Raw genomic sequence first — 14,491 nt, forward strand, 5'->3', positions numbered from 1 at the left:
TATGGATGTGGATGTGGATGTATGAATGTAGATGTAGATGTGGATGTGGATGTATGAATGTGAATGTGGATGTGGATGTGCGAATGAGGATGTGGATGTAGATGTGTGAATGTGAATGTGGAATTAGATGTGCGAATGAGGATGAGGATGTGGATGTGGATGTGTGAATGTGAATGTGGATGTGGATGTGGATGTGGATGTGCGAATGAGGATGTGGATGTGAATGTATGAATGTAGATGTGGATATGGATGTATGGATGTGGATGTAGGGATGCGGATGTATGCATGTGGATATCGATGTGGATGTGGATGTATGCATGTGTGGATGTGGATGTGGATGTATGCATGTGGATATCGATGTGGATGTATGAATGTGGATGGTACGAGGACTAATGAATGCGAATATGTATATGGATAGGATGTCGAGCTGAGTGAATGGATGAGATGTGATGATAGGTGAATCAGAATGTGAATGAATGATATAAGATGAATAAATGAGATGTAATGAGAAATGTATGTGATGACATGTAATGTAAATTAAGAAAGATAGGAATGGATGTTAGGTGAAGTGAATGAATCTGAAGTGATGGGATGGAAAATGATGTATCTAGTTGAAAATGGATACGCATATGATTGGAATTGGATTAAGTAATATGGATTGATGTGGAACAATCTGGAAAGATGTGAGTTCGTTATAGAAACTGTATTTATGAACTGCTTGTAAATGACTGTTTTATGTCAAGAATGCTGGGGAAGCATTTTGACTGTCTTGAGAATGTGGTCATGGAGACCTACCTGATAAAGTTGCAACAGCTAACGGAGAGTCAACGGAGGACGTCTCGCGTAGAAAGGTCGGCCGAGGTCTTGACTAGCCTCGGTTCGATTTAAATGGTAAGCTTTCGGTACGGTGGATAAGGGAACAAGGAAGCGGCCTATGAGTGAAGCGCTAGGTGACTTGCGAAGGATCCTAGAGGGTACTGACCATACGGTGCTCGGACTCTGGGTCGCCAAAGATACCCACACGTGCGTCGTGGAAGATATTGGAACAAGGAGTAAGAGTTATTTTCGGGAACCGGGCATGGATCTGGTTGACTGACCTTGCTGGTCCTCAACGGATGAGTCCATGGCTCTTTTATATGGATCTGTTGGTTGATCTTGCTGATCTTCAACGGAGATTCCATCTTGATTTTTATAAGTGATTATATTGCTGGGTACTATGAGCTAGGAACTATTGAAAAGGCCCCTGAGAAGACAGGTGGTGAGCGTTCTGGTTGCCAATGATGCCATAGATACTTCGATGAAGGAATGATTGGAAATTAAGATTCAACCGGAGATTTTGGAGGATTGTGATCAGTGATACTATAGTTTCATTAAATGATAGTTTTAAAGATGGCTGAATCTGTGAAAAAGGCAATTTCATATTGGGTGTGTAAGTGGCATGACTGGTGTTAAATTTGCATGAATATCCAGCAAGGGGACCTGGGAACTCTTTTCCCTGGTACCCGGGACAAAACCTAACCAAATTCTAAATTGGATCCCATCACTACAGTGGTTGGGCGGTTGGCTAACCCATGGGACTGGATGGGGTTAGGCTGGACTGATGGATCCATAAAATGAGACTCCTTTCTGTTATTATTACGATAGATGAAGTAAATCCCGGATAGTAATTGTTCTATGGATAGGAATCAACAGCTGTGCCTCTTGATGGGGAAAGTCATGCATGTAATGTACTTTGTGACAATCACGGACATGTCGTTAGAGGATTTTTTGACAGACATTTTGCTTGAAATGAATCAGCTAAATAAAAAAATTTAAAAGGAGAATATCGAGTTGGAAGCCTATACTCCTCACCTTCATCTGTCCAATAAATATATTTAAGATAATAACATCAGCTATTGCAAGATATAAATTTTCAAAGAAAAAAAAAGATAAAAGATAAAAGGTTACAAAACTCATTCGGTGGATCAAAATTTGAGACAAATGGCATTTGAACAGGCTTATAGATAGCAAATCTAAAAATTCTATAATGTCCAGTGCTTATGCATCGAAAATCTAACGTATTAGGCTTTTCATAGTCTACAAACATTACATGTGCATGAAGCTGATCTACAATCTTTCGCAATCTTAGATTGTAAATTCCAAGGAGCCCAAAGCTCTCATTGTGAGTGTCGACCATACAAACCTAGCAATAATCTAGGTTCAAAAAAATAAAGATAGCAAAAAAATATCAATAATAATTTATATTTACATAAAACGTAAAAGCTATATAAAAAGCAAGTTTTTATACTGTAATACACCTATGCTCTCTAATGGTTCCATCATTAGAGATGATGTTGCCTGTCCTTCCCAAAATAGGGGGTCTACAATTGAGCCATGAAAATTAAATAGATTATGGTAAACAATGATGACTATATTATAGCAAATGTCGAGAAAAATACCTTCAATATCTTGTCCATTACCATAAATAAATGAAAATGATCTCCTTGCTACACATCCATCCTAAGCAATATACCCATGATATCAAATACGACACTACACTACACTAGTCATTTACATAAGATTTCTCTCTCTCTCTCTCTCTCTCTCTCTCTATAGAAGTTCAGTATTTCGAGCCAAGCAAGAAAAACTAATAATGCCACTATCAATGAAAGCAAGTCAAAAGCAAAGCATTTGTTTATCCAAATGGTATAAAAAACAAACAAGAACTCACCGAGCCCCTACATCCATCTCAACAATTTGAACCACCCCTTGAGCAATAGATGGGGCACTCCATATTATGGATCTGTATGGTGGCTTTAGTTGAATGTCAACCATTTAATCTACACAATGTAAGTAGATTTATATATATCAATTCAATATTACAGCAAGGGTCGCGCCAGTGTGAGAGGTAAATTGAAGGAATTTTTTCATCCAACTTCTATTTAACTTCATGTCTTCGCATCACAACAAAATAATTATCATTCTAAAAGAAACATTAATCAACTTGAAAGCATGCACACTTACTGAAAGACAACAGAGAATGCACATGTCACATCTTTACAAACATTCTTCTTTCAAATGCTTACTTGATTGATATAGAGATATCTATGAATGTAGTCTCTGGCGTTTGTAGGTTGCTGTATTAATAGCTCATTCTCTATCTTTTGGACATAGATTACATTTACATTCTTCTACATGCCATTTGCAATACCTCTTTGTAGACAACATTGGTTGTGAAGACTTTGTTTGAACCTTCTATGTGCTGCTTTCATTTCACTGCATCAGACGATCTAACACGTGACATAGTAACATACAATTGTCCATGTGTGAATACTTGTGTGGCCAACTAAAGTTCGAACACACTCAATGTTTATTAGAACTTATTTATTGACATACCAAAAGCTAGCCTCATAGGAAATTGTCTCCTTCTTATGTCAAAAGGCAATTGAAGCATAGTTGGTATGAATGTTATCCTAGGAATAAAGACCCTGTCTCCAATGTTTGTAACTGTAATAATTTCTTTTTCTATCACCTTTGAGTGAAATTGTTTGCATATTAGTCTAGTACTATTATAAAGTCCCCGCCAAGGGTCCAAATCGTGGAGCTGCATGATAGGAGCATTCATCTTTAGAAGCAAGCAGTGAGGAGGGTAACACCACCTAAGTTCAAACTATTCAAGTAATCAATTGGATACAATATTCTGTCATTCTTAGAAGAAACAACCGAATCTGAACTGAGGTATTCTCTTTCAAGACCGGGTAATGTACTCAAGCTTAGTTCATTTATCTTATCGACCTCTAGATTTTGTGGTGCAAGAATAGCATGGTCTTTGAAGAAGCATGCATAATCCTCCACTCTTTGATGAAGATCTTTGTACACCCATTCTACCAAACTCAAAAGGGAGTTCACATTGATCAACATTCGTGGGTGGAATTACCACTCTTACCTTGATTGTTTGGATGGCCTATAGAGCCATCTCCAATTTGTAAAGTCCCTTTGACAGATTCTAGTTATGTATTATTATAAGCACTTTGAATGACCTGCATGTTTTGGGTGAGCTTTAAAACATTCACATATCTCCAACTATATGACCGACACAACGTTGCATCAATAATATCCTCATGCGATCCCTTTGCCATAACTAAACGAGTAAGATTTTCCTAAAGTCATCACCAAAGAGCATAATTTTCCCACCAAACACTATATCACTTTGCATAATGTCTTTTAATGTAATGTCCAATGCTTCATATGCATACCGATGCATCATTGGAGTCTCATCCCAAATGATCAACCTTGCAAGCTTCAACACCTCAGCCAATGGGCTATATAACCTTTGATACCACATGTGCTAGAAGCATTGAGAACCAATGGGATTTTGAAACGTGAGTGTATTATACGACTATTTGAAAGTAACAATGCAGCTATTCTAGACAATGCACATGTTAAAGTAACTTGATTCTCTCCAGATAATCGAGATTGTAACTCCAAAAGCAATTGTATATATGAAAGATATTTTTCTTACAAAACAATGTCAGGTCTCTTACAAAATTAATGTTACAAATGTAAATATGTCTAATGATGGTGACGCTGATCAGAAGAGTCAGAGGCACGGGAGCGACATCTCGTGATTAAGAGGTCGACTGCACTTGGGACTGAGGGGGCTGTCGATTTTGCTCCTCTTGCAGCAGCCTTTCCATTTCTTTCCATAGTGTTTCTTCTCTTTCCCTCTCCGCCTGCAGCTCGACCTGCCTCCTGGAGTCCACCCACTCATCCACCTCCGCTTGCAGCCTGTCATACTCATTCAAGGCAGCCACATGTTCTCGGACTTGTCTTTGCCGCTCCTCGTCTCTCTGACGTATTCTCTCTGTAGCTTCCCTTGCAAATTCGTCCGCCCTCCTAATTTCTTCTTCTGCACGATCATGGACAGCCAAAATAATTCTTTGTACAGATTTTGTCCTGAATTGTTTTACGTGCAAGGAAGCATAATTGTTCAGACTTATTTCCTGTACACAGAGAAAAGCTTTGTTAGGGACATTATAACTACATTTGATTATGCAAGTCTACGTTACAAACATCACTTACATCAAGAATATAAAAAATTTTCTTTATTAAAAGATAGGCATTTAGGGCCATCCTCCATCCACAACTAACATCATTTGGCTAGACTGGAACCCTTATCCTACGATGTCATATGTTGAACAAGGTTCGGCTCCATTAGGAGATGTTCCAATGCATATACAAACTTTTGAGCACATCTAAGAGGTCTAAAAACCCACTTATCCTGCTTAAATAAATATACATGCTTGTGGAAAAGGGAAATGTCAATAGGGACTTACTCTCTAACGCGACCATGATATTGCTGAACAGAGTTAGCAAAATAACATGTGTTTTGCTCAATATCATACAACATCAAACTCCAGTGTCGGCTGAAAAAAACAAAGAGAACATAGGTGTTATTAAAGAAAACACATATAGATTACCAAATATTTGATGTCAATTTTAAACTTAACATGAGACTCACGCTTCATGGTAAGCCGTGAAAACAAGTCTTACCAAGTCGAGGTTCACTCTGGTTCAAACCAGGACATAAGGTTCAAAAATGTTGAGCTTTCATTTTGTAATGTCGCGGAAATGAGAGGATCCACAGTATATGTACAATTTTGGACCTTTTCTGGTAGTAGTAATATACAATACCTAAAGGTAACAATGGAAAAGAATAAAGAATTAGTCCACTGGTACTTACAGCTCAGTCATGCATCATACTATATACATCATGCATTGTATATAGTATATATACCATGGTAAAATATTAACAATGTTATCTATAATTTTGAATGCGTCATTCCTCAAAACATTTAAATTGTATGCATCTAGATGCCTTACAACTCTTTGGCCCCAAAGTGAAAAAGCTACTCTAACCAGCGCAGCAGCCTCCAAAACTCTCAATTCTCTGATATTGTCTGCTTCAATCAGACTTAATTCCCTCTCTATCCTGTCTGCATCTTCTTCTTCTGCAACAATTTCAACTTTAGCGGAGGGCTGTGGCTGTGATGCAGTAGCCTTCAGTTGTGGTTGTGCCTCCGGTTCTAGTTGTTTATGAGGTTCTGCTTGAGGGGCATCATCACTGAAGTGTTCAAGTCAACCTACTCTGAGAATGGGTGTCCCTGTTGTGAGGAGCACGAGAGCTCTCAGATGGCCTTGTACGAGGATGGAGGAGGGGAACTGTAAGGATATGCGGCATTCGAGGATCGCTTAGAGAAACATGAACAAGCATCTCGTCGTATTTGTATCGCAATTGACGAAGGGTATCAAAATCCCTCGGCATTATTATCAGCCTGGGCATGAGCGGTGAGAAAGTAAGCATCTTCAAAAAACTCGATGAGCCAATCCTCAGTGATTTCTTGAAGACACAATAATGCAGATGATTGCCACCGCATGCTGATACTCCATTGCTCACAAATTTCCTTCACAATCCTCTGGAAAGGGAGCTTGGATATTGCAGGCTGCATGTGTCACTCAATGTGACGAAGCTCCTGTAAAACTGCCCTATGAGCTTGATACCTCCTTGTTCTGCCTTGCACCTGTAGTGACTCGGTAGGTCTTTCAAGCCTCCGAGCAGTTGTCTTGGTATGAGCCATCTAAACAAATAAACAAAGCATTATGAAACGCTTTAAAAAAGTCAATACCAAGCGATATAATAGAAATAGGGTTCTAGAGTACATTGTATCGCTTGGTACTAACTCCATGACCCCATGACTCACAGTGGGGTCGGTACTAAGCGATATAAAGCACATAGGATTCCCGAGGCCTTTGTATTGCTTGGTACTGACTCTATGACCAACGTTATTACATTTGGGTCAGTACCAAAAGTGAAAAAAAGAAGAGAAGATTTCGAAGGCCTTTGAATCGCTTGGTACTGACCCCATGACTCACATTGGGTCAGTACCAAGCGATATAAAGTAGACATGATTCCGGAGGCCTTTGAATCACTTGGTACTGACCCCACTGTGATAATGCCACTGTGAATGTTATCACAGTGGGGTCGGTACCAAGCGATATAAAGCAGACAGGATCCCGGAGGCCTTTGAATCGCTTGGTATTGACCCCATGACTCACAGTGGGGTCGATACCAAGCGATATAAAGCAAACAGGATCCCAGAGGCCTTTGAATCGCTTGGTATTGACCCCATGACTCACAGTGGGGTCGGTACCATACGATATAAAGCAGACAGGATCCCAGAGGCCTTTGTTTCGCTTGGTACTGGCCCCATGACTCACAGTGGGGTCGGTACCAAGCGATATAAAGGAGACAGGATCCCGAAGTCCTTTGTTTTGCTTGATACTGACCCCGTGACTCACAATGGGGTCGGTACCAAGCGATATAAAAGAGATAGGATCCCGAAGGCCTTTGTTTTGCTTGGTATTGACCCCGTGACTCACAGTGGGGTTGATACCAAGTGATATAAAGGAGACAGGATCCCAGAGTCCTTTGTTTTACTTGGTACTGACCCCATGTCTCACACTGGGGTCGGCACCAAGCGATATAAAGGAGACAGGATCCCGGAGGCCTTTGTTTCGCTTGGTACTAACCCCATGACTCACAGTGGAGTCGAGGCCAAGCGATATAAAGCAGATAGGATCCCGAAGGCCTTTGTTTTGCTGGGTACTGACCCCATGGCTCACAGTGGGGTCGGTACCAAGCGATATAAAGCAGACAGGATCTCGGAGGCCTTTGTATTGTTTGGTACTAACCCCATGTCAACCGTCATTAAAGTGGGGTCGGTACCAAGCGATATGAAACAAACAGGAGTCCAGGAGTCTAGAAGTACCAATATCGCTTGGTACTAGACTCATGGGCAACGTAAGCCAAGAGGGTCAGTATTAAGCGATATGAGACCAGAAGGACCCCGATGAACCCTTGAGCGCTTTGTATAGACACTATTATTAACATTCACAAAATAGACAGCAAAACGTTAATAGAGGGTCTGAAGGAACTCTGAAATACCTGTAATGGATGTAGATGCCGATGGCGTTTGGCTCAGTTTGGGGGGCATTGAGAATGTTGATGCAGTCGGAGACTCGGACGACGATGGATTTAGCAACGATGGTGTTTGGCTCTTGCTATTTTGTTGGAGAGTCAGGTGAAACAAATGAACACATGCAAGAAAGTCGATGAGTGAGCACATAGTACATACCATATTCACGCATTGTTAATGCGGCCGAACTTTTAAATGTCCATACGAGTGGTATGAGTCGATAACGTCCCAAAACTCCTCGTGTGGTACTAGTTTTTTAAGTCCCAATCTCCCTTGGGAGCAGTGTTCGGGGAGGATATTTTTGAGAAACGTACCCAAAACTCCTTGTGTGGTACTAGTTTTTTAAGTCCCAAATCTCCCTTGGGAGTAGTGTTCGGGGAGGATATTTTTGAGAAACGTACCCAAATTCCCATTGGAGTCCTCTCAAACCAGCAAATCAAGCAATTTGGGACATACATTTTTAGAACTTTACACTATTTCATAAAGTTTCTTTGCATGCTAAAATCCTTATAGGTTTAAGTCTCATAGGAAATCCTCAAAGCTACCCGCCTCTATGAGATAAGCTGAGACACCCATTTGCATTGAGTTACCTACGTTGCCATCCCTCTGCATCGCCATCACTGTCCCTCTGCATCACCATCGCCATTGCCAAAGCTTTCAATATTTTCTACAAGTATGCCCATCTCTCCCTCCCTCCCTCCCTCTCTCCCTCCCTAAGGTTTCAATTAAAATCAAACTTTCTAGAGTATAGTGGGTTGCAAATGTGTAAACATGAAGGCCAAGTAAGTTTATAGGCCTTCAAGTCGAAGCCTTAGGGCAGGCCTTAAACTTTCAGGCCTGGAAGACAGACTATTTTAGCTTATAAAATATAACTAAAAAGTAAAATATGCCGCTTGTATGTTTTTTATTTAATATATATAAAGGCTTCATCTTTTTAAAAAAAATAATAAAACTTATTGACCCCTTTAAGTCTCTTTAAATTTAGGGATCAGTACCAAGCGGTGATGGGCTCGTGAATTTCGTGTGAGCCCTCTACCGCTTGGTACTAGCCCCTCTTTTTTTGGTGCAAGTACCAAACTATAGGGGGCTTGCATGTGTATATCCAAATCTCCTTATCGCCAGGTACTGACCCCATGTATAATAAGCGTGCATGTTCTAATTGATTGAAATGTTTTTTTAGGCATGTCTTCGAAAGAGTTGGACATTGTCTACGAATCGGATGATGAGGCAGAAGAGTCTTGTGCAGAAAAGTTGTTTATGTTCTTGTACAATGCACAAGCCCATGAGCGTATCCTAGAGTTGTCTTCAATGTTCAACAAGGAACTTTCTTTTCAGAACGTCATTAATTCTTGTAGGATTGTTATCGGTGACAGTGAGTAGGAGTATGAAGACAGTGTATTTGCCAATATCATTATGTCCGATGGTGAATGATATGTTCATCCAGTTGATTTTGCAACATAACACAAAGTCATGAAGAGGAGGCTTAGCCGTTGTCTTGAAAAGATTCCCAGCTGTCTGCAGCAATAGAGTAGAGGAGAAATGCCCAATACACTCAAAGAAGTGTCGCCTCCTCCAATTTAGTTATGGTTTTCTTTGTTTTCTACATCTTCTTACTACTGAGGACTCAGAGCCCGAGATAGTGACTTTGGCAAGCACTCAAGTGCCAATTGAGGATGATGGGGTTGAGGAAGAGGTGGCTATAGACCCAGCAGAGGAGAGGGTAGAGGCGGAAAAGGAAACCTTTAAGGCTAATGCATCCCTTATTCCCTTCGATGTAGCACCTTCTGATGAGAATGAACAGGGGGAGTTGTCACTACCTTCCTTGCCCAACTTTACTATGGCAACCCAAGATGATTATGTATTATTAACAGACATTATGCAACATTTCAATATTCGTGAAGAATATTGCTTGGCTGCCTTAGCAAATTTTAGTGAAGCAGACATGGGCTGGATAGAGGAAGTAGTTGACAATTATCTACTAGTTGATTCTGTAGTCTAGGACTCCGAGTACTTGCCTGGCAAGGAGATATTAAAGAAGATGTTCGATGAAGCTAGGACATATGAAACCCAATTGCCGTCCAAGGAGGAGGTTGTAGCAATTGCTGTGAACGACTGTCTTGGTTTGGAGATATGGGCAAATTTTTGGCACGAAGCATACATGAAGACAGTAAGTCCATGATCCCTTTGTGGACAAGATCCATGCTTGAGGGTGATGAAAATCAACAGGTAATAGAGCCGAAGATTTTTCAAACTGTAAGAATTTGATTTATGTGGACTTTGTCGATTGTGTGAATTAAACATATAACATTGGTACCAGGTTTTTGTATATGATGATGATTTCCTGAAGAGAGCAGGAGGCTCAAGATCATCCGGATCTTCCACTTCAAAGTCAACAGGTCATCGTCGAAAGGATGTTGCTCTCGCTCAATATATAAGACATTTGAATCATCAAAAGGTACGTGCAATTTACGACACTTGCTTAAAATTGAGAATAGCAAGCAGTGGCATGAGACATGATGATTACAATTTTAATGCACAGATCATTATATTTCACAAGGAGTTCTCAAAAGACAATGCAAAATTCCCTTTATTCGCATTCAAAGTACTATCTAGGTTTTGTGGTGGACACGAAGTGCCTTTAAATGCTGAGAAGGTGGTGTTTGTGGAGAAACAATTTGCACTACGGGTGTTTGGTCAGGGGTATGGTTGCCAAGCACTAAGATGCCCCTACTACCTGTCATATACAGCGCATGCTATTGTAGCGGGAATTACAGACCCAGACACATTACATCCATATGGAAAAAGATATCTAATAAGGACAAGAAAAAGCCGGTCGAAACTGTTGCCTCCAATAGTGTAGATGCCAAAAAATAGATCTCCTGGCAGATGAAGAGGAAGAAGAGGAAAAGGAAGACGAAGAAGGAAGACCATTGAAGAAGATCAAGCCCACCTCATCTAGACCACCTCATCTCGACCACCTTCTCCCAACCCTGACTCTTGAGTGATGCCACAACTGATGGCGCTCTCTCATCACAGTTGATTGATTCCAAGCGCATTGTCGCTTTTCTTTATTAACCAATTATATTGCACGTGTCAATGATGCGGACTTGAATGTGTCTTTTTGTTTTGCTTTGTGAATCAATTTCCTGTAAGTCCATTGATGTAACTGTAAAAGACTATTGGCTCAATTCTTGCCTCCACCATGTCTAGTGTGCTTAAAGTAACATGTTCTTGCCATGTAATGTGACTTCTCCATGCCTTGAGTTGACCATATTGACAATGAACCGTATGTCTTTGCAAAATATGGTGTATGATTATATAGTATATGCTGCAATCAATGACAACAAAAAAATCAAATGTATGTATTAGTTGGTCTCATAGTATTGAGATTGCAACAGTTTTTAAAGTTCTTACCATGTAATGAGTTACATGTTGATCACTCCATCTTGCAATGAATGCCTTCCTCCAAGTCTCTAATATGAGTTACCATCTTGCAATGAATGCCTTCCTCCAAGTCTCTAATATGTTTTCAAATAATTTTATCTCACTATTGCTCTAGCACTTTTTCTCCATGAATGCAAAGATCTTGTCAAGTGAAATCCACACATCTGCCTTCCGATTTTGGATTGAACCTTCATTTCCAATGTCCTTGACTGGATTATGTAGATCTTTCCATCGATTAAAAATCTTTTGCTTGTTTTTATCTAGACGGTCTTTGAGGCAGTATGACAAAAATATTTTAGCTTTCACACCACCTATGGATGGTTTTCTTGGTACTTTGCTGCCCCCTTGTGTGACCGCTTATCGTCCTCCTCACTTTTAACATGCCCCCCATGCAAGCCAATGTCTGATAACACTTTTTCTATTGCTTTGATTACTTTTAGAGATTCCTTTTTAGGCTTTAACGTCCATGCAAAGCATATGTACAAATACACCAGCTTCTCTACAATCCACACATCTTGTCAAGTGAAATCCACACATCTACCTTCCGATTTTGGATTGAACCTTCATTTCCAATGTCCTTGACTGCATTATGTAGATCTTTCCATCGATTAAAAATCTTTTGCTTGTTTTTATCTCGATAGTCTTTGAGGCAATATGACAAAAATATTTTAGCTTTCACACCACCTATTGATGGTTTTCTTGGTACTTTGCTGCCCCCTTGTGACCGCTTGTCATCCTCCTCAATTTTAACATGCCCCCCATGCAAGCCAATGTCTGATAGCACTTTTTCTATTGCTTTGATTACTTTTAGATATTCTTTTTTAGGCTTTAATGTCCATGCAAAGCATATGTACAAATACACGCGCTTCTCTACAATTCTACATAGTGCATGCAATGCGCATATGTGCACTCTGGATAGAGGAATATCAAGCACTGCTTTGAAATCTTTATCTTTTAAATGCCTATCAGGAGCTTTGTTCCATAGTACATGATCTAAAGTCTTGGCATTTGACATGCAATATAGACATGGACTCTTTGCATTTGCACCTTTGCTTATGTTGTTATATATGCATTTTAGAGTCTTCAAATCACCTGCCATGTGCCATTCCACTTTATAGTCACCAAACCCAGGAACATGAAGGGCCCTTCCATTTATTTGCTCATTAATCAGTGATGGAATTGTAGTTTGATGAAACACCCAATGTAAAATTTCAAAATCTTCTTTATCCACCTGTCATTAGGAAGAAGCTCATGTTTAATACAAGTTTTGCGTTTAAATTATTTCAACATAATACACAGTCATATTCAATGATAAAGAAGATACCTCAAAAGATCTAAGCGGCAATATGTTATTCTTCGATTGAACATTGAAATATCTTGCATCATCTTTTGTAATTGATGTGTCTAAGGTCCCGTTCATTAGAGTGATAGTAACCTTCTCCATTTTTCTGTTCTTTAAAATCTCACACTCATCCAATTTCAAAATAAATTTTAGAACTCCTTCATATTCTTCTTGACTAATCTCAAAGAACTAAACTCCGTACCTTTGCAAAGCTTCAAGATCAAAGAAAATATTGTTGTGTTGGTTAGAGAGTACCTCTCTGTCTTTAGCAACGAATGTTGCTTCAATATGTAATGGTAAACACCTCTGAGTTCACATGTTAGCGTGCATACTTTACTTGCATTGGTTTTGGAAGTAACGAACCTTTATGCTTCTTACTTTAACATTTCTCTGCTAGTGCCTTAAACAGTATACTATATGCTTTTTCTGAGAGATGCTAGTCTCATCCAGCATTGCTTGCACATGAGTTGCATCGAGCTGGTTCTTGTTCATAAAAGAAGACACATGCTTCTCATTGATTTTTTGAAACTTCTTTTGATACAGCATCTCTTCCACAATTCCTTTTGATACCAAATGACTATAATGCACTCCAACTTCAGAATGTACCTTGGAATCTGGATGAAGTAAAGATTTAAAAATAGAATAACATCAAATCTAATTACTTATGTCTAGTTTCAAACAAAGAACCTAATCTAAAAAGAGAAATACATATGAAACAAGAGTTAACATTACCTTATAGCATGTACTCGCTTCTTCATCCCTCCACTTCCAACTTTCATTTTCTCTATGTTGCAAAGTTTCCTTCTTCTTTTACGTGGCCCTAGTGCTATGTCCTTTCTCCTTAAAGCATCAATCTTTTTCTCCAAGTCTTGAATTGTTTCTTTGTTTGCTCCCATAAGCTTCTCTGCATAACAACCCATTTAGTTTTTTTATTTCAATGTTCTCTATCTATAGAAAATCCTATGTTATTCTGCAACCATCACTTTTGTTTCCAAAGTGTTGGGCATAACCCAGCAAACCTTGTCTACCTATCATCACCAGTGAAATGTAGTAGGTTTGTAATGTTACAAAATGGAGGTGGTGCATTTTTAGTTTTCAATCATTTTTAGTATTATGAGCATTTATCTTAAGAATATTTTCTAACCCTTCCTTAATGAGAATATTGTATAGATTTTTCATGTCAAACTTGTGAATGTGCATTAGGACTTGCGAACGTGCATATACCCAAGCTCAGTTGAGCACCTATGTAGGCAAACCAAAGAGCAGTTTTCTGTGTTTTGGCCTAGAAATCTAGATTTTGCTCTCTGATTTCTCCTAAATGGTGCATATGGTACATGCACCATTGTACAACGCGGTCACAAATGTCAATCCTCTCGGGTGGCCCGTGGGGGTGGACCACCCTTGCTGCCATACCTCACCACACGATGTTGTTGTGATGCATTTCCCTAACCTATCGAATGATGTGCACAATATATCCTAATGGTTTTTATACAAAGATGAATATGAGATTAAGTCTTAAAATGAACAAAAACTTCAAAAATTACAAATGTAAGAGGGAACCAACCAAAATTAAAGGAAATTGAATTGGAAACTTACTTGTAGCCATGAAACTTAAGCCCAAAGGGTTGCTCCGTGCTCCATTGCATCAAGGTAAGCAAAATAAACCATAAAACAACAAACAAAGGTTAAA

At 39.5% G+C, this 14,491-nt stretch overlaps 1 protein-coding gene and 1 pseudogene across 1 annotated transcript; one reads left to right on the forward strand and one right to left on the reverse strand.

The window, feature by feature from the left end:
- Positions 1-10,145: 10,145 nt before the first annotated feature.
- Positions 10,146-10,875, forward strand: LOC147642238 (uncharacterized). Its single transcript, XM_086805641.1, has 3 exons — positions 10,146-10,241; positions 10,333-10,470; positions 10,555-10,875. Exons 1-3 carry the CDS (start codon positions 10,146-10,148, stop codon positions 10,873-10,875), a joined length of 555 nt encoding a protein of 184 aa, XP_086661767.1.
- Positions 10,876-11,153: 278 nt separating this feature from the next.
- LOC147642239 (uncharacterized) lies at positions 11,154-12,879 on the reverse strand (annotated as a pseudogene).
- Between the last annotated feature and the right edge of the window lie 1,612 nt (positions 12,880-14,491).

The sequence above is a fragment of the Cibotium barometz genome, chromosome 1 (assembly GCF_041138505.1).
Source record: "Cibotium barometz isolate CiBa-2024 chromosome 1, ASM4113850v1, whole genome shotgun sequence".
NCBI classification, from domain to species: domain Eukaryota; kingdom Viridiplantae; phylum Streptophyta; class Polypodiopsida; order Cyatheales; family Cibotiaceae; genus Cibotium; species Cibotium barometz.